The sequence below is a fragment of the Macaca nemestrina genome, chromosome 11, assembly GCF_043159975.1.
Source record: "Macaca nemestrina isolate mMacNem1 chromosome 11, mMacNem.hap1, whole genome shotgun sequence".
Classification (NCBI taxonomy): domain Eukaryota; kingdom Metazoa; phylum Chordata; class Mammalia; order Primates; family Cercopithecidae; genus Macaca; species Macaca nemestrina.
The window spans coordinates 66,550,851-66,575,051 of record NC_092135.1 but is presented as its reverse complement, the minus strand read 5'-3'; the positions used below and the strand labels follow the sequence as shown (position 1 = coordinate 66,575,051).

At 37.9% G+C, this 24,201-nt stretch overlaps 1 protein-coding gene across 4 annotated transcripts in view; it reads right to left on the bottom strand.

The window, feature by feature from the left end:
* The window catches only part of LOC105483289 (ceramide synthase 6), a 321,163-nt gene that overhangs the window by 123,086 nt on the left and 173,876 nt on the right, over positions 1–24,201 (bottom strand). For all 4 annotated transcript variants that reach the window (XM_011744078.3, XM_011744079.3, XM_071072896.1 and 1 more), the window contains exon 4: positions 17,555–17,612. In XM_011744078.3, the coding sequence (XP_011742380.1) occupies positions 17,555–17,612 (58 nt within the window). The remainder of the gene's footprint in view (positions 1–17,554; positions 17,613–24,201) is intronic.

Here is a 24,201-nt window from a genome sequence, read left to right as displayed (position 1 = left end):
CACCCTCTAAGACTGAACTAGAAAGAAACTCATTTCCTGAACAGACCAATAATGAGCTCTGAAGTGGAATCAGTATTAAATAGCCTACCAACAACAACAAAAAGCCCAGGACCTGATGGATTCACAGCCGAATTCTACCAGATTACAAAGAAGAGTTGGTACCATTCCTACAGAAACCATTCCAAAAAATGAGGAGGAGAAACTCTTCCCCAAGTCATTCTATGAGGCCTGAAATCACCCTGATACCAAAACCTGGCAGAGACACAACAACAAAAGAAAACTTCAGGCCAATATTCTTTATAAACATCAACACAAAATCCTTAACAAAATACTTGCAAATCAAATCCAGCAGCACCTCAAAACGCTAATCCATCATGATCAAGTAGACTTCATGCCAGGGATGCAAAGTTGGTTCAACATACCCAAATCAATAAATGTCATCCATCACATAAACAGAACTAAAGACAAAAGCAACATGATTATGTAAATAGAAGCAGAAAAGGCTTCTGATAATATTCAACACCCTTCATGTTAAAAATTCTCAGTAAACTAGGTGTTGAAGGAACATATCTAAAAATAATAAGAGCCATCTATGACAAACCCACAGCCAACATTATACTGAATGGGCAAAAGCTGGAAGCATTCCCCTTGAAAACTGGCACAAGACAAGGATCTCTCTCACCACTCCTATTCAACACAGTATTAGAATTCCTAGCAAGAGCAATCAGACAAAGAAATAAAAGGCATCCAAATAGGAAGAGAGGACATCAAAGTATCTCTGTTTGCAGACAACATGATTCTGCATCTAGAAAACCCAAAAGCTTGGCCCAAAAGCTCTTTCAGCTGATAACTTCAGCAAAGTTTCACAATACAAAATCAATGACAAAAATCACTAGTATTCCTATACACCAACAACAGTCAAGCCAAGAGCCAAATCAAAAAGGCAATACTATTCACAACTGCTATAAAAAGAATAAAATACCGAGGAATACAGTTAACCAGGAAGGTAAAAGATCTCTACAATGATAACTAGAAAACACTGCTCAAAGAAGTCAGCAAAGACACAAACAAATAACAAAACACCCTATGCTCATGGATAGGAAGAATCAATATAATTAAAATAGTTGCACTGCCCAAATCAATTTACCGATTCAATACCATTCCTATCAAACTACCAATGACATTCTTCACAGAACTAGAAAAAGCTATTTTAAAATTCATATGGAACTAAAAAAGAGCCTGAATAGCCAAGGCAGTCCTAAGCAAAAAGAACAAAGCAGGAGACATCATGTTACCTGATTTCAAACTATACTACAAGGCTACAGTAACCAAAATATCATGGCACTGGTACAAAAACAGGCACATAGACCAGTGGAACAGAATAGAGAGCCCGGAAATAAGGCCACACACCTACAACCATCTGATCTTTGACAAAAATAAGCAATGGGGAAAAGATTCCCTATTCAATAAATGGTGCTGGGATAACTGGCTAGCCATATGCAGAGAAGCCTGAAGCTGGACCCCTTCCTTACACCATATACAAAAATCAACTCAAGATAGATTAAAGACTTAAATGTAAAACACAAAACTATAAAAACCCTGGAAAACAACATAGATGATACCATCCTGGACACAGGAACACACAAAGATTTCATGACAAAGATACCAAAAGCAGTTGCAACAAAAGCCAAACTTGGCAAGTGGGATCTAACTAACTTAAGAGCTTCTGCACAGCAAAAGAAAATATTAGCAGAGTAAACAACCTATAGAACGGGAGAAAATATGTGCAAACTATGCATCTGACAAAGGTCTAATATGCAGGATTTATAAGGAACTAAACAAATTTACAAGAGAAAAGCAACCCCATTAAAAAGTGGGCAAAGGAAATCAACAGACACCTTTCAAAAGAAGACATACATGTGGCCAAAAAGCGTATGAAAAAAAGCTCAATATTGCTGATGGTTAGAGAAATGCAAATAAAAACCATGATGAGGTACCATCTCACGCCCATCAGAATAGCTATTATTAAAAAGTCAACAAGTAACAGATGTTGGCAGAATTTCAGAGAAAAGGGAACACTTACACACTGTTGATGGGAGTGCAAATTAGTTAAACCATTGTGGAAAGCAGTATGGCAATTCCTCAAAGAGCTAGAAGAAGAACTACCACTTAGCCCAGCAATCCCATTACTGGGTATATAACCAGGGGAACATAAATCATTCCACCATAAAGACACATGCATGTGAATGTTCATTGCAGCACTATTCACAATAGCAAAGACGTGGAACCAACCAAAATGGCCATCAATGACAGACTGGATAAAGAAAATGTGGTTTGTACACACCATGGAATATAATGCAGCCAGAAAAAAGAATAAGGGCATGTCTTTTGTGTGAACATGGATGGACCTGGATACCATTATCTTTAGCAAACTAACACAGAAACAGAAAACCAAATACCACATCTTCTCACTTACAAGTGGAAGCTAAGTGATGACAACTTATGAACACAAGGAAGGAAACAACAGACACTGGGGCCTTCTTGAAGGAGGAGGGTCGGAGGAGGGAGAGGAGCAGAAAAGATAACTATTGGGTTCTGGGCTTAATACCTGGGTGATGAAATAATCTGTAAAACAAATCCCTGTGATATGAGTTTACCTATGTAACAAAACTTCACATGTACCCCCGAACCTAAAATACAAGTTAAAAGATTTTTTAAAATAAAATTATTTGTATTTTATACTAAGCATAACTTTTTTAAAAAGGCAAAATAAGGAACAGGGTTTTTTCCCCTTCTCCAAAAACAAACTCAAAAAATTATATTCATTATCTTCACTGAAATATGGATGTACCTTTTTTCGCCCCTCTCTTGCTAAGTTAGAGACTCTAAATGAAAAAGTGCTTTCTCATCTCTGTGGAAAAAGGAAATCACAAAAACCCCACAGTTTTGCCAGTTAGTGAGTAATCATTCTCTTGGGTAAGGTGGGATGGGGGGAGAACAGAATAAATCTTTAAAGAAACTCCCTCTGTCTTTTCTCCCCTTTTAGAAGTTACTCTCTCTATATATATATACACACACACATATATACATTTTTTTTTTTTTTTTTTTTTGAGATGCAGTCTCGCTCTGTCACCCAGGCTGGAGTGCAGTGGTATGATCTCGGCTCACTGCAACCTCCACCCCCGGGTTCAAACAATTCTCCTGCCTCAGCCTCCTGAGTAGCTGGGATTACAAGTGTGCACCACCATGCCTGGCTAATTTTTGTATTTTTAGTAGAGACGGGGTTTCACCATGGTGGTCAGGCTGGTCTTGAACTCCTAACTTCGTGATCCGCCCGTCTCGGCCTCCCAAAGTGCTAGGATTACAGGCATGAGTCACCGTGCCCAGCCTAGAAGTTACTTTTAATATGTTGAGAACATTCTGCTTATCTCTTCTTTCTAAGTTCAGTCTTACCTCTTCAGTGCCTGGTAAGTCTTCCTAACAAGCAGGAAATGGTTTACTTGCCTGAAATTGGCTGTCAGTTGAGTTTTCTTGGGTATGCCTAACAAAATCCGCAAGTGATACCCAAAAGGCTGTTTCCCTGCATGTGGACCAATGCCAAGGAAAACAAGGAACACGACTGCTGCAGTGGCTAACACAGGTCTCCTTGCCTCCAGTCTTTGTGAGTTTTAATTCATTCTGCACACCGTGACCAACTTTCCTTTCTCCAGCTCAATCATCTGTCACTTCTTTATGCTTTCACTAATAAACAGAAGGTGAATGCTTGACCCAACCTTTGTTCTTCTATCTCTCATCGTTCTCATACCTGCTGCCTCCTCTCTTCCCCATCCCCAAACACAACCCTTCCCACATTCCAGACTTACCACTCTCTATTCTTCCCCTTCACCTCCTTTCTTCATCTTCCTGAGCGGAAGCTTCCTTCATCCTCACTGTCACATGCTCAGTTCAGACTTCCCTGAGCACCCTATCTGAAATCCTCCCTCCCCTTCTGTAATCCTAGACATCTGTTTTCATTATCACTATACTACTTATCATGTGCTGCCTGATGTCATTTTAAAATACTTGCAAGCAAGTCATATCTTCTATTAGCCTGTAAGCTGTTTAAGGATAAAGAATATGTGACCTTTCCACAGAAAGATTTTTATGCTATATCAGTTCTTCACAAAATGGCATTTCCCTCTGGATATACTAGTGAATGCCTTCTCAGAGTTCAGGAGACACCAGTAGGGAACCGGCATGGTATGATAGGCTGAATAATGGCACCCAAAGAGATCCACATCTTAAATCCTGGAACTTGTGAATGTCACCTTATACGGCAAAAGAAACTGCAGATGTGATTATGGACCTCGAGATGAAGAAATTATCCTGGTGTATAGAAAGGAGACAGAGGGAGGTTTGACTACAAAAGAGAAGGCGATCTGATGACAGAAGCAGAGATTATAGTGATGGATTTTGAAGATGGAAGAAGCTGCCATGAGCCAAGGAATACAGGCAGCCACTGTGAGCCAAAAAAGGCAAGGCAAGGAATTCCCCCTCCTGAGGGAGATGACAATAACGATCAACTGGTATCAAGACCTAAACTCTATTTTTAGTTTCTACACTCCCATCTAAAGGGCTACAGTAGTTATAATAAATGATGCATAGAATGGTGCATTTTTGGTGGTAGCATTCATTAATCAGAATCTTGCTAGTCTTTGACAAAACATCATGCTATCAATACTTCTTGTACTACATAGAAATCAACTAGAGGAGTCCATTCTCTAAAGTCAAACAACTGGCTAATAAGAAAAGGTAAGTGGTGAATCATTTCCTGCCTAGCCCCACCCAACAACAACAGAAAATATTATAAATTAGGTCTATAGGGCCTCACTCAAGTTGTATCCCATAGCATTTGGTAATTTTGTTTTTACAGTTTTTTAAATAATTCACATGAAATCAAACTAATTAGCAAAGTATCACTTATTCAATTTCTTTACAGCTTCAAGTACTAGCTTAAGTAAAAATTGAGGTGAGGATGGAAGGGGCTGTGATTAGGAACAAAGTAAACAGAGCTAGTTCTTGCTTCATGCTTCTGATAGCAGTGATGCGTGCACATACACACACGTGGGCAGAACAATGCGGTATAGTTACTACCTCTGCCCATTCGGATCAAATAGCTAGTGCCAAAATATAACTCTTCTGCCAATACTGAACAACATGCATCCTATTAAGAAACTATGTTATGATACCACATCATTTACTCTTAACCCCCTAATCAAGGGTCTGCTACGGAGAAGAACATTCATCCACAAAAGAGATCCTGACAATTCACAACAAGGCTATTAGTTGTGGAAACAGAGTATGTTTACTTATGCTGTGGTTACTAAGTGTCCTCAGTATGCAAGTCATTATAGGCACAATTCCTAGAATATTATCAATTAGTGCTCCTAAGCAATATGGGCCTTTCCTGTACTCTGGAAAGAGAGGGCAAGTGAAATGCTAAAATGGTTATATTCCATTCTGCAACTTTCATTAGACTACCAGGAAACCTTGTACTGTGCCAGGGAGAGGCAAGAATACCTGATCTTCCATTTTGAGGACCCAAGAGTCAGTTTGATGCTCCCTGATTACTCTGTTAAAACTGTAGTAATGGAGACATCATGAAGCATCCTTCAGTCACTTCTTAGTGGTGGGACCCTGGCTATCAGCCACCACAGCGTCACTAACCAGATCACACATGCATGTGTGTGTGTACACACACACTCTCCTTTAAACATAAGACAAAACTACTGGAAAACTGCCAACCGACCAACTATTCAGAACTAACATTCTAAGGGTAGATCTTTTTTGTGTTTTTGAGACAGGGTCTCATTCTGTCTCCCAGGCTGGAGTGTAGTGGCACGATTAGTGCTCACTGCTGCCTCAATCTCCTGGGCTCAACAGACCTGCTCGCCTCAGCCACAATGCCTGGCTAATTTTTATATTTTTTTGTAGAGACGGGGTTTTGTCACATTGCCCAGGTTGGTCTCGAATTCCTGGGCTCAAGTGATATGCCTACCTCGGCCTCCCAAAGTCCTGGGATTATAGGTGTGTGCCACTGCCCTGGCCTACGGTTGATCATTTTTACTGCTAATTCCACATACATTACTAATGGGAAATAGGGTAACAAGAACAAGAGTTAATGAGAATTCTCACCTAATTACTACAGCATACTTCATTTTAGTCATTAAAGTTCTTTTCCCCAAAAAATTTTTAACAAAATTATTACAAAATAGCAAAGTGGCATTTTAAAAAAATTTTGTTACTCAAGTTTCTATGAACCATCTACCTGGCTGGATATCAAGCGCTATAGGAGATTCATGTGGGGTATGAGGCCCTGCTGCGAGCAGCTTACAAAACTGGATGGAAATAAATTTGAGATGAAAGCACTCAGACATGATACTTCAAACTTAAGTACTGAATGATATTGTATAATAATGATAATTCCTATTTACGAATTTATGAATGAACACCTCTTGTGGCTCAGGGATGAAACAAGGTGCTTTACATATATGCAATACAACCTTCCAACCTATACGCTAGAGCTTTAAAGGGCTTAACATTATAGGTGTTCAATGGTGAGGGGATCCACAAAGAACCTGGGCTGGTAGGTTTTAGGTAAAGGTGAGGATGGTCATTCTATGTACATAAGCAAACCCTGAGGAAGCCATGCATCCATTTGCCTGGGACTGGAATGTGTGGGGCAGTGGAAAGTCTAAAGACTAGGTGACAGTTTTATGCTTCATTTGCCTTTGTCAAAGTTGCTAATGTCCAGAGGAAAAGCTGGAGACTTTGTTCAGTGCAGTTTCTATGGGAAGCCAGGGAAGAAATCTCAAGAACAAATCAGTTAAACTGATTACAATGAAAGACGTGTCTAAAAGAAAATGACATTTCCAGCACAGTAATACTCATCTGGTATTTGAAAGCAAGGCAAATGGTGCAGAGAAGGGTGAAATGGGGCGGCTGGGGAAGGACAAGTGGTCTGAGCAAGCATGTCGCCTGTGAAAGCGTTAAATGGTAATGAAGGAATAGTGACATCAACATCTGGTGGTTAAGCTCTTCCGGCCAGGATTAAGGATGTAATTTTACAGCAATCTATGCCTGGATTGGGCCGAGGGATGGAGGAAAGCTCTGAAATGACTCTCTACCATCATCTTTAGTTTCCAACTCCCCTCAGTCACCACTCTGGGTATATGGAGGACGATGGGAAGAGAATACAGAGGAGACATGGGTTAGTGGTAGAGAATGAGTTAATAAGATGAGAGACTATAGATTAAGGTCAGGGAGAAGGAAAGTGAGGAAGCCCTTTCCACACAAACACCAGGTATCTTTTACAATGAGGACAAGCAGGAAAACTAAGCCTTCTTTGGCTAAAAAGTCCCATCTCCTTAATGCAACATTCCACTTATCAAAAAGCCTCATATTGTATAAGTATTTTTAGACAAAGCTTAACTTCTCTGCTAGATTACAAAATCCCTGAAGGCAGGAGCCATACCTTCCTGCATCTGACACCATGCCTTGTGCATAGATGCTTAATAAATGTCAGCTAAATTGAATTAGGCTCCCATGTTACTGATGACACCAGGGAAAAGAAGAGTAATAATAGCCTTGGCACCACAAGGTGAGTGTCTCAGACCGTTTCATCCATGGTGCCCACAATCACTGCTGTCATAGGATGGGTGCTCAACAGATACTTAAAGAAAGAATGAACAAATGAACAGAGATCAGTATCTCCCACCAGTATGAACAGAAGCTCTTTGAAAGTAGCCATGAATGGAACACCCTTTAAATCCCAGCTTCTTCTACTTGAATGCTTTATGCCCACATTTCCACTCAGCAACATGCAGGGACTGCTTTGTCCGGCAGCTGTAGGATTAACAGAAGCTATTAAGTTGTCAAGGTAAAGTACACGGTCCTAAGGGCACAGAAACTTGATGCATGTCTAGATATGTAAATACTGACATCACTATCCATATCGAGAACATTGCCAGCACTCACTCTAGCAGGTGCTCTTGGGCCCCCCTACCCCCACTCAGGTAAAACCACCTCTATCAATATAGATTAATTTCTATCAGGGAAAAAGTTATTTTATCCTTTTCACTCTTCACTTCCTTGTGGAAGCCTACATTTCTTGGGCACAAAATGGTCATCTTCTCTGTGCTTTGGAATAGTCATCCCAAGATGTCTAGTATCACCAGATTTTTGATTAATAAATCCTAAGCAATGACAGCAATGGCCCCTGTCAGGCAGGCCTATTCTCATGTGCATTAATAAATGAGAAGAGAGGCAAACATAAACAAAAGAAAGCACAAACACTAAGCCATTTGTCCCACCTGACAGCAGACCCAGTACCAGATACTCCCTGAACTAGAGTTCCCCTGGAACCACACACAGAGCTATAATCAGAGCATGAGCTGGTCCAATCGGAATTCCTGCTGCTCTGCTCCACATCAAGTACTTGTCCTAAGCAACCCACCCCCGTCCCAAACACACCCAGACAAGATGAGGCCCTTCCCTGCTGAGAAAGAACATCGGTTTCACAAGCAGAAGAACATCTCATTACTTCTCCCAGAAAGCTGTTCTTAAGCAAAGAACATCTGGTTTGTTTCATTATTGTTGTTGATGAGGAAAATGTTCTATTATGGTGATCATTGTATGTGAACGCCATTAGCTCTCAGATTTTATAAAAAACACACTTGAGTAATGCTTTCCTTGCTGAATTCAGTAAATGATTTTTCTTTCTTTTAGCTAATGCAGAGTGAATGTGCCGGTACAGATTTTGATACATGGATCGATACTTCATATCAAATTACCTGAATCTTCTGGGAGTTACTAGTTTTCTATTTCCCATGGTAGAAACAGGAGATGAATACTAATGCAATTCCCTTCTCAGGCACTGCCTCCGGCCAAAGGAAGCCTGTAAAGCTAGTTTTGTCATAGCATATAAATTAGACCAATGTTTTCCATAGTCAAGTTCAACTCTAAACTTTTGAGTAGAAGTCTATGCCTTTAGGGGACTGTCTAATAATGAAAATCATATTTAAGTGAGTGTTGGTAGACTTTGACATGTGCTCTTTTTTTTTATTTCTAAAGTTTCTATAAAGTTGCTATGTTATCAAGTGAGCTGAAATAATAAGATGTATGGTTTTATAAAACACCAAATCCAGAAACACTTGTATAATTCCAGAAGAGCAAGTACTCAGAAGGCAGCAGCCACCATTTGCTCTTGGAGTTCAAGGAATCCCCAAAACCTCCCCCAAAAATCTATATTTCAGCTGTATTAAGTTCTAAAGTCTGTATATCTCACAGCCTGAAGAAAGCTGCCAGTCTGAAACGCCATTATATCAAGACACAGCCTGAACACAATGCAGAGACAACATGAAGAAAGGCTTCTCAATGCTCTTTACAGAAAATTTTATAAAACCAAAATCAAAGTACTGCATACCATTAAACAAGAAGCTATAAGCTATAATCTCAGTGCTGATGAAATACCTTTATCATCTGAAAAAGTTTTTAATTCATCCTAGGCAGTGGACAATTTCGGGAAAGTATATTTCCCGAAACGTCAAAATACGAAGTTGGTCAAACTAGCTTTTAAAAAAATCCCTGAAGTGAATTTTTGTTTATATATTTTAGTTCATATATAGTAGTTGTACTTATTTTGGGGGTAATGTGTGGTTTTTGTTTTTTTTTTTGGATATCTGTATACAATGTGTAATGTTCAAATCGGGGTACCTGGGATATTCATCACCTCAAACATTTTTCTTAGTCCAACCAGTTTCTTAATATGAATAGTATATAGATGGTCTGCTAGTTACATTGTAGAAAATAAATTCATAACATAGAAGGAGAGAAAAAATTGTTCTGTGGAATGATATCAACTTGTGTAAAAAGGAATTTCTATACCGAGTCTGAAAATTAGGAGATGATTTCTGATGAGATCCAAACTAGCAAGAATGCAGCAACCGCAGATTCTCAGCTTTGCTAGTATGAGTTCAGCTGAAAGTAGTAGATAAATAAAGCAAAACAATGAGAACTAGGCAAACACAAACAGCTGAATTTTTTTTTTGTTTTGGACCAAACATCTCTATTTCTTCACCATTTAAATGGAATTCAACTTTTAATTTTTATTTCCTCCTCTTTAAAATTCACAACCTCATATTCTTTTATGACCCAGGTATACCTAATCCTACGCATAGTCTCTTCCATTCCAATTCCTACATTTCAGAGTTAATTTTATTTAATAGAAAATAAAGTATTAAAGATATATTGAAAAAAACTCTCCAAATTTCTACCTCTAAAAGGAGTCTTCATTTTTACCTACTGTTGTGATTTATCCACTACATGACTGCCACAGTAAAACATATACATGAGATAGTTACTTTCATGTAACATTCTACTACACATTTTAAGAATAGTTTCTTTATAGTTTTTCTTAAAAAGATTGCATGCGCAGTGGCTCAAGCCTGTAATCCCAGCACTTTGGGAGGCCGAGACGGGCGGATCATGAGGTCAGGAGATGGAGACCATCCTGGCTAACACGGTGAAAGCCCGTCTCTACTAAAAAAATACAAAAAAAAAAAACTAGCCGGGCGAGGTGGCAGGCGCCTGTAGTCCCAGCTACTCGGGAGGCTGAGGCAGGAGAATGGCGTAAACCTGGGAGGCAGAGCCTGCAGTGAGCCGAGATCTGGCCACCGCACTCCAGCCTGGGCAACAGAGTGAGACTCCGTCTCAAAAAAAAAAAAAAAAAAAAAAAAAGATTGCATGCCATTTTGTCACTTTGATAATTTAATTAAAATATTCTTCTAATATGAGACATTAAGCTAAGCTTTAGATTTGCTATTTTATATATGTGTATATATTCATATACATTTAGTGAATATCCATCACCTCCACGTTATCCCAAGTTGTAATAAGCAACTTCCCACATTCACACATCCATATTTTGTATTCCTGTGTAATTTTTTCTCTCTTTTTTTTTTCAGATGGAGTCTCACTCTGTTGCCCCAGGCTGGAGTGCAGTGGCACGATCTCAGCTCACTGCAACCTCCACCTACTGGGCTCAAGCAAGTCTCCTGCCTCAGCCTCCTAAGTAGCTGGGACTACAGGCATGTGCCACCACACCAGGCTAATTTTTTTTTTTTTGTATTTTTAGTAGAGACAGGGTTTCACCATGTTGGCCAGGCTGGTCTTGAACTCCTGACCTTGTGATCTACCTGTCTCGGCCTCCCAAAGTGCTGGGATTACAGGCGTGAGCCACCGTGCCCGGCAATTTTTTCTTAAGGATAAGTTAATCGGAGTTGGATTGCCAGGTCAAAATATGGGAAGATATTTAAGATTATTATGCACCATCATGCCGCCTTCAAGGAGGTGGAACCTGCTCACCATACTTATCAGCAACTTCAAATTCTTTACTCAATTATGGGATATGAGCTGAAAGCTGTTAGTCAGGATAGTCTACATTACTGATTTTAGAGATGAAGCAATTAAATCCAAGAGAGATTAAGAGGCTTGCGTAAAGGTCATAAAGCTGATTAATGGCAGAATTCAATAACAAACCCAGGCGTTCTGACTGCCTCTGCAGGGCCTCACAGTCACATTATCCTTGGTTTCTCACTGGCCTTGGAATGCCCTCCTCAGACAGAATGCCAGCCACAAGCCAACACAGAAGGAAAATGAGGTAGGGTAAATGAAAGGGATGAGGAGAATCAGAACATATGCAAGAGGGTAGATGTAGGTAGAAGAGGGAAAGGAAAATGCAACAAGCAGCAAGCAGCACTGAAGAATTTCCTTTGGTTATTCCAGATTGTTTTTGTTGCAGATGTTTACCTATTTGCAAGCATCAAAGCATAGCCAGGACAACGGGTCTTACCAAGTAGGAGGCAGCAACAGTACAGTGTTTTTCAGGTGAAGGGATGACAATGGACTTACACAAATAATTCCCAGCAGAGACCACCTCTCTTTTCCCATCTTACAGATGAGAGAAACGAGGTTTCAGAGAGCAAAGGTTCCATTAAATATAATGAGCAGGGTCAAGACTGAAATCTCAATCTTGACTTCCAATTTATCATTCTATACTGATGTGACTTTTAGCTTTCATTAGTAAGGTAAATTTACTAAAAAAAGTTAAACGGCTAGCTTTTTAAAACTTATCTAAGTTGTTGTTGTTATTGTTTTTAACCTAGACAGTCTAAAGACAGCAAAACAGGCTTCCGGTTTGGCTTCAGGCGAGTCAATTCATCTTTCTGAAATTGGTTTTTGTTTTCTGAAATAGGAAACTTGGGATAGGTGATCTTTAGGGTCCCTTCCCAATGTTAGTATTATATATCATGTGCACTTCTTATAGAAGTATTTTATGGGGGTCATTTTCATTAAAACCAAATTTTTTTTTTTTTTTTTTTTTGAGACTGAGTCTGGCTCTGTCGCCCAGGCTGGAGTGCGGTGGCCGGATCTCAGCTCACTGCAAGCTCCGCCTCCCGGGTTCACGCCATTCTCCGGCCTCAGCCTCCCGAGTAGCTGGGACCACAGGTGCCCGCCACTTCGCCCGGCTAGTTTTTTGTATTTTTTAGTAGAGACGGAGTTTCACCGTGTTAGCCAGGATGGTCTCGATCTCCTGACCTCGTGATCCGCCCGTCTCGGCCTCCCAAAGTGCTGGGATTACAGGCTTGAGCCACCGCGCCCGGCCTAAAACCAAATTTAAAGCCTCCTTAAACAGCAACATAGTCCAAGCAATTTTAAGATTTTTTAAATGACACAAAGAACAAAATCTTAAACGGACTCATATTCTAATGGCTAGACAAATTCTATTTTCAGTCTCAAAATAGGCAAAACAATTACAATCTTGTTTCCATGTCAGAAAGATTCCAAACTAAGCAATAAGCAAAAGAGAACGTCTCAAAATATGAAACCAGGGGAACACTTCGTGGCTTTGTGTGTTGAATTCGAGAACACCGCATGAACAATGAAAGGCTGCACCTTAGTTCAGGTTGGATTCAGAAAGTCTAAGGGAGTGGGCAAAGGACTCAGTCTGACGGGGCACTCTCAACCGCAAGTTTTCACTCAGCAGTTAGTCGTGAAGTCAATGTAACGGGGGCAACCTTCATGTTTTAAAAATGTAATAAAGTAAGTTATAATAAGATTTATCAGAGTACATTTCAGAATGCAGCAATATGAGACAATTGGGCTAGTTATTGAGATACTGCTGCCGGTCTCAGAGCGGAGACTGTGCAAGCCACACTTCTATTGGCTTTAAGGAGTTGGTGCCTCGCCAAGTTTAGCTTCTTAGAAGCACTTGAGGAAGGCTGGAAGGCTGCAAGAGGAAGATGGGACTTGCTCCTTTCTGTTTTGCTTCTAGTTCTTGTCATCACATGCGTCCCCTGCCTCTCCACCCACTCAGAAGTGTGTCTTCACTCCAGCAGTGGCAGTTCATTCTAGTGGCAGCAGCTGGTTCCAGTTTGTAGTTTTTCCATATTCTCAGAGTCAAGCCCATCCTGTTCCCTCAGGGACACCAGCTGGTCAGTGTCCCCTTGTTAGAAGTCTTCTCTGGCTCCATGGCTCTTCCTTTGAGCCTCTATGTTCTGGAATCCCCTTGTCCTCACAATGGCAGTGCATTCCTGCTATTACTACCTTCACTATATCTCAATGCGGCGCTAATGGGTGAGGGCCAGTCCTTGAAATGTCTGTTACAGGTCCACAACAACATAAGGAGCTTACACCAGAGGTAAATTAACTAGATCACTAAGCACACTGTTTTCAGCTAACTTTTCTTCATTGAGAGACTTTTTCAAAAATCAGGAGGAGCTGCTTTACATTCAGGTGCAAGCTTCTTATCTCACTGCAGACTGGCAGTAAACAGCAGACCAATTTACTTTGAGTAACACAGTCTTGATGGTTCCCTCTGGTTAATGATTCTTTATGTTAATGATTCTTTATATTACAGTCACTCCTAAAATTAACTTCTGTGGTTTCTATCTCCAATGGACCCCTGACTGATATTGAAATTAGACTTAGGTATATCTTGAGTAACTTTTCTTTTACATACATGCATGTGTGCAAAATGAATAGTGTACAAAATGTACCACATGGGTTGGGCGCAGTGGCTCACACCTATAATCCCAGCACTCTGGGAGGCTGAGGCAGGCGGATCACCTGAGGTCAGGAGTTCGAGACCAGCCTGGCCAACATGGTGAAACCCCATCTCTACTAAAAATACAAAAATTAGCCTGTCATGGTGGCACACACATGTAATTCCAGCTACTTGGGAGGTTGAGGCACAAGAATCGCTTGAACCCACGAAGGGGAGGTTGCAGTGGGCCAAGATCGTATCACTGCACTCCAGCCTGGGCAGCAGAGTGAGACTCCATCTCAAACAAACAAACAAACAAAAAAAACTCCACATGGTCAGACATGTAGTTTATAAGAAAAAATAGAACCTAGGAAAATGTGTTAATTTGTATGTGTACATTGTCTGCTAGGACTTCAGAACACCTTAAGTATTTCTAGGTCTTCCTTAACAAAAGTATTTGACTTTGCCAGTTATAATTATGAGCAGACTCTCTTATATACAGCAATTATAGAAGCAGACTATATTAAGTCAGGCTTACTTTCAACTGCTTAAGTATTTCCTACCAACACAGCAGTAACTTTACTGAATAGTTCACTAACATGTCTGTAAGGTTGTTCTGTAGTATCTACTTCCCTACTTTTTTAGGGTAGAATGGGTGCTTACTAAACCACCGTAGAAAATGAGACACAACAGGCTCATCTGACCTAAAGACAGAAGAAAATCGATCAGTGCAAGCTATCAGGGATTTTTCTAACAGCACATGTAATAATTCACATTTTTGGTTCTAGAAGTAAGTAGCCTCTCACCTCTTAAAATGGATCCACTATGCTGGTATTATGAGAATTTTCCTACTGTACTTTTTGGAAGAATCTGAACACAAAGACAAATTTATGCTGTATGGATAGAACTATGTGCTTATTTTCTAAAATTTAAGGCATTATACAAATTTGAATTACCGTGTTTTGATTATTTCTGATGCTGCATCCCTAATTTTTTTCTCTCAGTTTAGATGGGCAAATATATTGTCCATTCCAAGAAAATTAATACAAATATTTTTAAAACGTGCATTAAAAGAAGTATTTAAAGTTCTATAAATAAGCAAAAATGATTCGGCTAGGTCAAGTCTGCTACCCAAAGAAGGAAGTCACTTGGAAATCATGCTGAGGTCAGGGCGGTTAGGGCGGGCTCACCAACCGGAGAGAGCTCTGGAATAAGAAGGAGGAGCATGTGTTTCTTGTCAGGTTCAGCCTTTAATAAACTGTGTGACCTTCTGAATGCTACCTACCTTCTTCTGGATTTCTGCTTCCTCAGCTGTGAAATGAGAGGGTTGGACAAGATGGCTTATGAAGTCCTCCAAAGCTATTTCAGTCAGATGAATTCTATGTATGCATTTCTACTTCACATTATGATTAAGACTAAACCACACAGCTCATCGATAATTGAGTGCTGCTTGGATGGAATTAAAGAAAGAAATTCCCACACAAATTAATTCAACAAGAAGAACAATGTCTAGTTCTTTCCCTTCCTTTTTACTTTAAAAAAAAAAAAAAAAAAAAAAAAAAAAAAAAAAAAAAGCATTTGTTATAACCAGAGGCAGTTGAAAGGAAATTGGCATAAAACTGATCTAGTTTAAGAAAAAATAATTTCCAAGGTAACAATCTACTGACAGTTCCTCTTACTGCCTTGTGCAGACTCACTGAGGACTGGTGGATAAAAATTATTCTCATTCCATTCTGTTTGTTTAGGGACAGAGTGAACCAGAGCGAAGTGTCAAAGTGTTTCCTGTTCTGATGACAGATAACCACATTGCCATATGAGAGCTAAAGAGGCTATATCCAGCAGGCCTAAAAGTAAAGGGCAAAAACGTGCTCATACTCTCTTTCCTTTCTCACCAACAAAGCCCCTCACCAACAGAACCAGGCATGAATTCTGAATCTTGACCTTAGTTAACAACTTGACCTTCCCATGAAGCACACCTCCTCCACATCAGCTGAAATTCCATCCAAAGCCATTTCCTCTTCCAAGGTAGTAAAGTTATAAGCACAAAAGCTCTACAGCCATTCTATTTTTTCTAGATAAGTAAATCTGAAAACTAGAACAGAATTCCAAAATAAGCCGTTTAAACCATGTTAATTTACTCCAGTTGAGAATTTCTTCATACACAGAAACCCCACAGAGTAAAACTCATCCTTTTAAATAAATTCAAATGGCCTCTGGGCCATATGGTCTTATTAAGTGAAAATAAGTGCAATTACCAAAGGAGAAGACTACAAGTAAAAAACAATCCTCTAAAAAAATATGATAATGGGAAACAACCACTGTTTATAATAGAATTCACCGCAGGCAGACAATATTTGATAACCCAGATTTTAAAATCTTTTTTTTAAATGTATTTAAAATTTCCATGTCAATATTTACAAGATTAATAAGGCATGACATTTGGTGCATTCCCAATTTTAACAAAAATTCTGTAATAAATAAAGATAACACTGATATCACTTTGGAGGCTAATACTATAGAGAACTTTTAAAAATAATTCCCCACGTTATGCCAAACCACTATTGTTAACATGTGTACGACTATGAGAAGATAGGTCTTCACAGGGTTTTATTTAACGAGTCTAACCCGACAGTAGTTCCAGTAAGAATTGAAATAACCTGGAAAAAGACTATAGCAGCCACAAGGCATTACTTTCACAGATTTCGGTCCCTCAGTTCATGCAGGATTATAGTAAAATCAATAGCAGGGGAAACAATCTATGAAAGAAATGAAATTTTTCACCAGCAGTTAGTGCTGCCCTGTTAGTAACTATGCGAGAGAGAGAGAGAGAGAGAGAGAGAGAGATTATATATTATAATATATCATATAATATATATTATATCATATAATTATGATATATCATAATATATAATTATAATTATATTACATATTATAACATTTATACTATATCATATAATTATATAATATATTATTATATAGTATATATTGTAATATATACTATATTGTATATATTATTGTATATATACAATGTATATATTGTATATATAATTGTATATATTATATACAATTATATATATTATAATACATACTATATAATAATTATATAGTATATATAACGTACATACTATATTATATATAGTTATTTCTACTGGTGAAGAGTTCAGTGGTAATACATGCTGCAACAATTCATGTTTTCAAATTGTGTGATGTAGAAACTCTAACTTCTTTCAAAACATCAGATGGATTTTATAAGCTTCCTAATGCCTGAAAAGTAATGAATAACGCACTGGAGTGAATATGGGACCTAGCAACATCCAAAATATTTTTGTAAGTCAAATGAAAATGCACAAATAATTCTTAGGAAACCTGTTATGATGATCTAAAATATTATTACAGTCATATGTTAAAAAAAACTGAGATACAGACATACACTTATATAAGAATTATGTAAAATATTTTGAGAGATCCTACCTTTTTCAGGAATCTCACTCCGTAGGTAAATACATAAAGGTAAAATGAAAATCTCCACCTGTAGAAGGTTAAAAAAAATTCTGTGACATTCAGTTTATATATTCGCAGCATATACTGAAACATGTAAAGGAGGGAAAAAAGTTCATTAAATTAAATTTGTCCCCCTCCCTCAACTAGGAATTAAACTTAATGAGCAATTTCAGTGCTAGCTGAAGCCATACACTGGTATACATGGCTTACAGAAAATATTTTGAGTATTATATTGATAACTTAATTTTTTCATTGTTAACTGCAATATTTGCCCAATTGCTCATCTTCTCATTCTCCAACATGTGAACTTCTTCTTGTTTATCACTCATGAAGGGATATGATTCAATAACATGAAGGTATAATATCTGAATCAGACAAATAATTCAAAACCAACAACTTGAGTTAAATGAAGTTCATATTTGTTTTAAAAGACTGAATATTTTAAAATTAGGTAAGAATTTCACTTTGTCTTTTAACAACTATATTAACATCTTTTTGGATGTTGCTAAAGGAAGGCATATAGAATCTAAAAAAATCAAATTACAACTATAAATGACAATCTTATACCATGCCAAACTTACGGTCTAGTTACGACTTTCACTTTTAATGAAGAAAAATTTTTAAGTTTTCTTTTGATTTTAAATGATGGAAATGTTTTAAGTCTTTTAAAATATAAGATATATACGTGTGTGTGTGTGTGTGTGTGTGTGTGTGTATACTTATTACAAAAAAACTCTTACTCTAGTACTAAATTCCCAATTTTATTTCTTGTACTTCTGAGTATGCCTTTAAAAGCTGGCTGGATGTCACTAAATGGCATTCCTGATGTCATCTAAAAAAGTTATCTTGTGAGTGAAGACAATTAACTTATTGTAGTATAAAAGTCAAGAACTTAATTTTAACTCCATCTCCATTAACAATCTCTCAGTGGTTGTGGGTGAGAGTGATAACAAGTTTCTGTTGGTTGTACAAATTCTAGATCAAAAATTAAAACCAGCGATGTCTTCACGGGTGTGTGACTTAGGCAGTCACATAAGACTTCATGCTTGATTTAATGATTTGGTGTTACCATCTTGAAATTCTTAACAGTTGTTGAACAAGGGACCCAGCATCTTATTTCGCATTGGATTCTGCAAATTATGTACCCAGTTCTGGTCAAGACAGACTCAACTAATTTTGGGCAAATCTGTTAATATCCTTTGATCTCAGTTCCATCTCTATAATGGGAGAGTGGGTTTGTGCTATAAGGATGCCTTAAGGATTTGGTAGCACAAGTATTATCTCTACTTCTCTCTCGTCCCTCCCAATCCTTCTTGTATGGAACTAGCCTACTTCACGCATTTGCCTTGTCTGGCCCCTGGAGGCAAATTAATTTGCAACTCTGAGATTAAATTATTTGTAACAGCTGTTTCAAGTCTAAGACCCTTGTTAGTAGGTAGTGATCAGGCAGTTTTTATGTATAAAAAAGTTTTACAGAAGTCATTGGAATTCCTACCATCACTTATGTATCTACATTTTATTTCATCACTAAAATGACCCAGTTTTCATAACACATAGATTCTATTATAGGAGTACTGATGCCTCCATCATTTGAATAGCAACTTGTGATGAATATTTACAAGGCAGAGTTTATTTCCACAAAATATCTGCAGAAAGCAAAATTTCCAAGCATCTTGCAACTTGAAAAAGTACTTCTTTAAGTTGTAGAGTTTCATATGTTATAGTTTTAAATGCTAGCTACCAGTCCCTGATATAGTCCCTCCCAAGCTTCTACTAAGATACCTGTAAAAGAGATAAATAACAAACGTCATGCAACCATGAAAAGGAAGATATGACCTTCAACCTACTGCTAGAAGCAGTGAAGAATTCTTATAACAGAAAAAGAATGAAATTAGATGTAAAAAATGTGATTAGCAGTGAAAAGTCACAAGCCTTGAAGGAAGCAGGGAAATCTTCATCTGCATATCACCCTGTCTCCACTTTCTGCCATCTTGCATAGAAATGCAAAAATCTGTGTCAGTCGGAAACGTTGCCCTTTGCCACAAATGATTGTGTACATTTCTTGAGGCAGCAAGAGAATCCCCCACCCCATATGTTAGTGATGGCTACTTTCAAAAGCCAACTGGAAGAAGGAGATGCACTGTGAAACCTGGCAGTTTCAGCGACAGAAAGGCAGATTTAGGGACAAGATGACCTATGAAGGTATTGCATTCTGGAAGTTGGCGTCCTTACATAATCCATATATAAAGCAACAAAGAACAAGGCATTGGAGATAGCTGCTTTATATGAAACTTTCACTGAAAATGGGTCCGACTCTATAGACATCAACCTGCTACAAGGTGAGAGATCTAAAAGAGGACTTTGACTAACAAAACAGGAGGAGAGAGAGTGGGGCTGAGAGCAATCCACACATCCCCTCTGTTAGCAGGTCTAGATGAATATCTCTAAATTTGGGAATGAAAATAACAGCTTGATATCAGCATAGTTCTACTAAGTAGTAATAAATGTGGAAAGAAAAGGGCATGTTAAAGATTCAAAGGAAGAACAGTCTCCTAAAAATGACTTCCTAGAGGAATCATTAGTAATTTTTAGGAAAGTTTTAGGCATTGCCAATATAACACAAGATACGATCCCTTGAAACAAAATAGAAAGTTGTAAGTCAATAAAAGACTGCTGGGTAAGTTATAGGTGGAATAAAGAAGCATTGCACAGAGTCTGAAAAATGAAGTGCAGCGTTATTATCCACTGGAGGGGAGGAACGTAGATACATATGGTATAAAATTAAGTCATTTACATAGAGGGTAAATATCCCCGTAAGGTCAGAGAAAAGAACCAAAGATGAAAAAAGATCCTAGATCTGGAAGACTAGAAAATAAATCTAATTACAGTTGTTTCTGAGGAAATACAAGAACTGAAATGGAAGTAATACTCAAAGGCAAAAAGACTAAAAAAATGTGAACTGAAAAAAAAGACAGACAAGTAAATTGCATTCCAAACAATATCAATTCAAAGCAATTTCTGACAAAAATGTTGAATCCTAGATTTAAAATAAAAAAAAAAAGTTCTTCAGTGTTCAAGCATAAAAACAACAAGTCGACACACATAAATCAAAGGAAAACAAATCACCATCAAAGGAACAAATATCCAGTTGGTCTTACAACTCTGCTGTATTATTAAGTGCCAAAAGAAAGGGGAGACTCAATCAAAGAAAGCTATTGCCAGGCAAACTGCCTCTCATTTGCAGAGGAATATATGAAAAGTATTCTCATATATTCAGAGGCTCTGAAAATACATTATTCATGAACCTTTATGAAAAAATTACTTCAGCCTATTCTGACCCAGCAATATACAAATAAAAAATAAGATTTCAAAAAGTAGAATTCCAGCATGAAAAGACTATGGTTAGCAACATAAACCATTGCCCTAAACTTCATCGCCAAATTAAATGCTGTTTTTAAGGGCTAGTTTAATACAAAATATTTAGCAATAATAATCAAGGGATGAATTCTTCGATTAATGAAAACAAGGAAATGAAGCATTAAATTCATTCTTACAGGAACATTTCAAGACTTCTTTTGATAACAGAAATAGACTAAGCCTATTTCTTTAAAAATTTAAAGATTACTCTTGGTTAAACAAGGTAAATTAAACACATAAATTTACCTCTGTGTCTTTGTGAATGCACTAAACGGGCAAAAGAGGGATTATGTTTAGCAAAGCATAAACTCCCAGGGACACAAAACTGGAGTGAGGACAACCACCCTGTTTCGGGGCCTGGAAAGCTGCAGGGCAGGAACGTTAGCTTAGCTAGTGGAACCAGAAGTTGAATTCTAAACTATCTGTGGAGGATGCTCGGAAGGACCACCAATTCCCAGAAAGACTCCAAATAAGGAAACAACTTTGTAAGACCAGTACTGGAAAAAGAAGCCTAGGGATTAGCCTGTCCAAAGCCAGACACTTGGTAAGTGGAAAAACTGGGACACAAACCTACCAGTGACTCTAAAGCCCTGTCTCAAATTCTACAGAATTAAAGCATACTGCTTTGCCTAAAGACGTCAATGTGTTCCACTACATTTCCTTGGATATGGAAGCCTTTTATATCTTTCAAACCTGAAAATTAGAATAGGAAGCTAGTAAAAACTACCACCCACTGAATCTGGTTTATTGTCCTTACACAACAAGGTTGAACAGGGCTCTTTGTTAAAATCAAGACTACTAAAATGTGCATTTGAAGCAGGAAACCAGAGCATTGAGGTCCCAGGTCTTGTTGCCAGGCGTCACCCAAAAGGCAAGGGATTGTAAACTACAGAGGCAGGAGAAGCAGGGGAATCATCCGGAGGAGCCACCACCCCCCACCACCCTTCGCAACTCAGCACATGTTCTAGGAAGACCAGGGCCGGAATATGAGGGCCATTTGATTTACAACTGTAACATAGTACTTCCTCTATCCCCTAAGTTCTTCTATGCCCTTTACAAATAGGAAGTCATTTAATGAAACTGTTCCACACAACAAGGTAGGCACTATTATCAACATCTTTATTTTTTTTTTCCCCCTGATGAGGAAATGAGCACAAAGTGGGTTTAATTACTTGCTGAAGGCCACACAGCTAGTAAGAGAGAAAGTCGGGATTGGAAATTAGGCTGTTTGGTTCCAGCATCCAAACTCTTAACCATTAAGCTAGGCTACTTCTTCCTGATTTTATACCTAAAAATTGAAGACAATGTATTCAGCTAAAATGATGTTTCTAACCTGGTGGATATTAGTGGGTGCTGTGTAATTGGGAATAGTCTCTACCCTGAGGAACGGCAACTGACTGCTTGCAAATCTGGGGATAGAAGAGGACTGAAAAGACGCTTCTTTTCAATACCAGGGTAGCTAAAATAATATTAAGCTTATTGACAATCATTACCCAGAGAGTTTTTCTCTGTCCTACTCACTCATCTCTCTCTACCTGCTGAGCCACTGTGGCTCCTTCAGGATTTATGTCAAATTCTAGTTGTTCCATAAAGCCACCTTTTCTGGATGCTGCAACATGGAAAACACTGTAATTCTGACTTGTTCTTTACCTCCTTTCCTTCTCTTTGATTATAGCCACAAGCCTTTGAATTGCTTGTGAGTTCCAAGTAGAGTAAGACTGAGTTTTATTTATCTTTGCATTTCTGACCACAAACAGTGGCTTGCAAAGAACAGTTCCTAAATTGACAACTGAATTTTTATTAAGGGTATCAGTGCTCCTTTCATTTACTGACTTTTAAGTATATTTAAACCACAATAGGTCAAATAATTTATCAACTACTTCCAGGAACGGTGCAAGTATGAATAAAAAAGGGGAGAGAGATGACAAATATTGCCAATCCAATTTTTAAAGTGATCAATCAATCTGATAAAAATTTGGAATAAAATGATAGTCAACTCTGGAATGGTCTAGCTAATGAAAAATACTGTTATTGTATATAAAACTAAGATACATTGCTAGAGCACCAAAAAATCAGTATATGGTTCTTTTGATTCTGAAATTGATTTTATTAATTGAGACATTTCTCATTTCAGCTTTTCCATCATCTAAATAAAAAGATTAACTCATTTATTATCAAATCCATGAAGAGAGGTGAAGTATAGCTTATACCTATGACATTAAAATTTTTCTTTCATAAAATTTAACATAATATAAATCATTGTGCTGTATCTTACAAATTACTACAAATGAAGCGAACTTACATAGTTGGATAAATGAGCAGAATATATTTAGGAACAAATATAGACTTCAATCTAGTGTTACTTTAAAATACATAAATCACTTTACCTCTAAGAACAAAGTAGATTAAGTGTCTATTTCTCCACTCAAAACTCACAGCTGATGACTTTCCTGAGATACGATATTGCACTCATTTTTATCAGTTTTCCTGTCAAGTACAATGGAATTATAAAAACCTTCCAATGAGGTTTCTGTATTATATGTGACACATTCACTTCCACAAAGTTTTGACATGAAGTAATTGTGGATTCAAGTTTGATAGAAATAGTCATCTTTGTGAAGTCCTTTTACTTATAGAAGGTTCTCTTGGGGGGTGGTCACCTATTTTTACAAAACAGTAAAAGCTGGCATTTCATGGGTACTTACTTTATACCTGATACCATCACAAGAGTCTTACATATATTAACTCACTTACATTTTGTAAGAACCCTATGGGACAGATACATTGTGTCACTATCATTCCCATCGTACTATAAGATGGCAAGTTTAAATTACTTGCCAAAGTACATGGTGAATTTGGGATTCAAATCCAAGCAATTTTACTCCAGAGATCATGATTTTTACTACGAAATATTGAAAATTTTAACACATACATTAAAATCTTATTTTTACTATAAATACCATTACTCTGCTGCTACCATCAGTGTTTCAGCTCCTTTTCTATTCTAAGGTAGGAGGGCAAATAAGACTTTGTCTACTCTTCATTTCTCTATTATAAAGCACACACTCAATGTGAAATGACTTAGCTAAAATCCTTTTCAGAGTTGGTGTCATGAATGTATACTAGCAGAAAAACAGTTCACTGAATGCAACAATTCGGTCTTACAGGTGTTTTATAGGAACATCAGTACATTTCTGTCC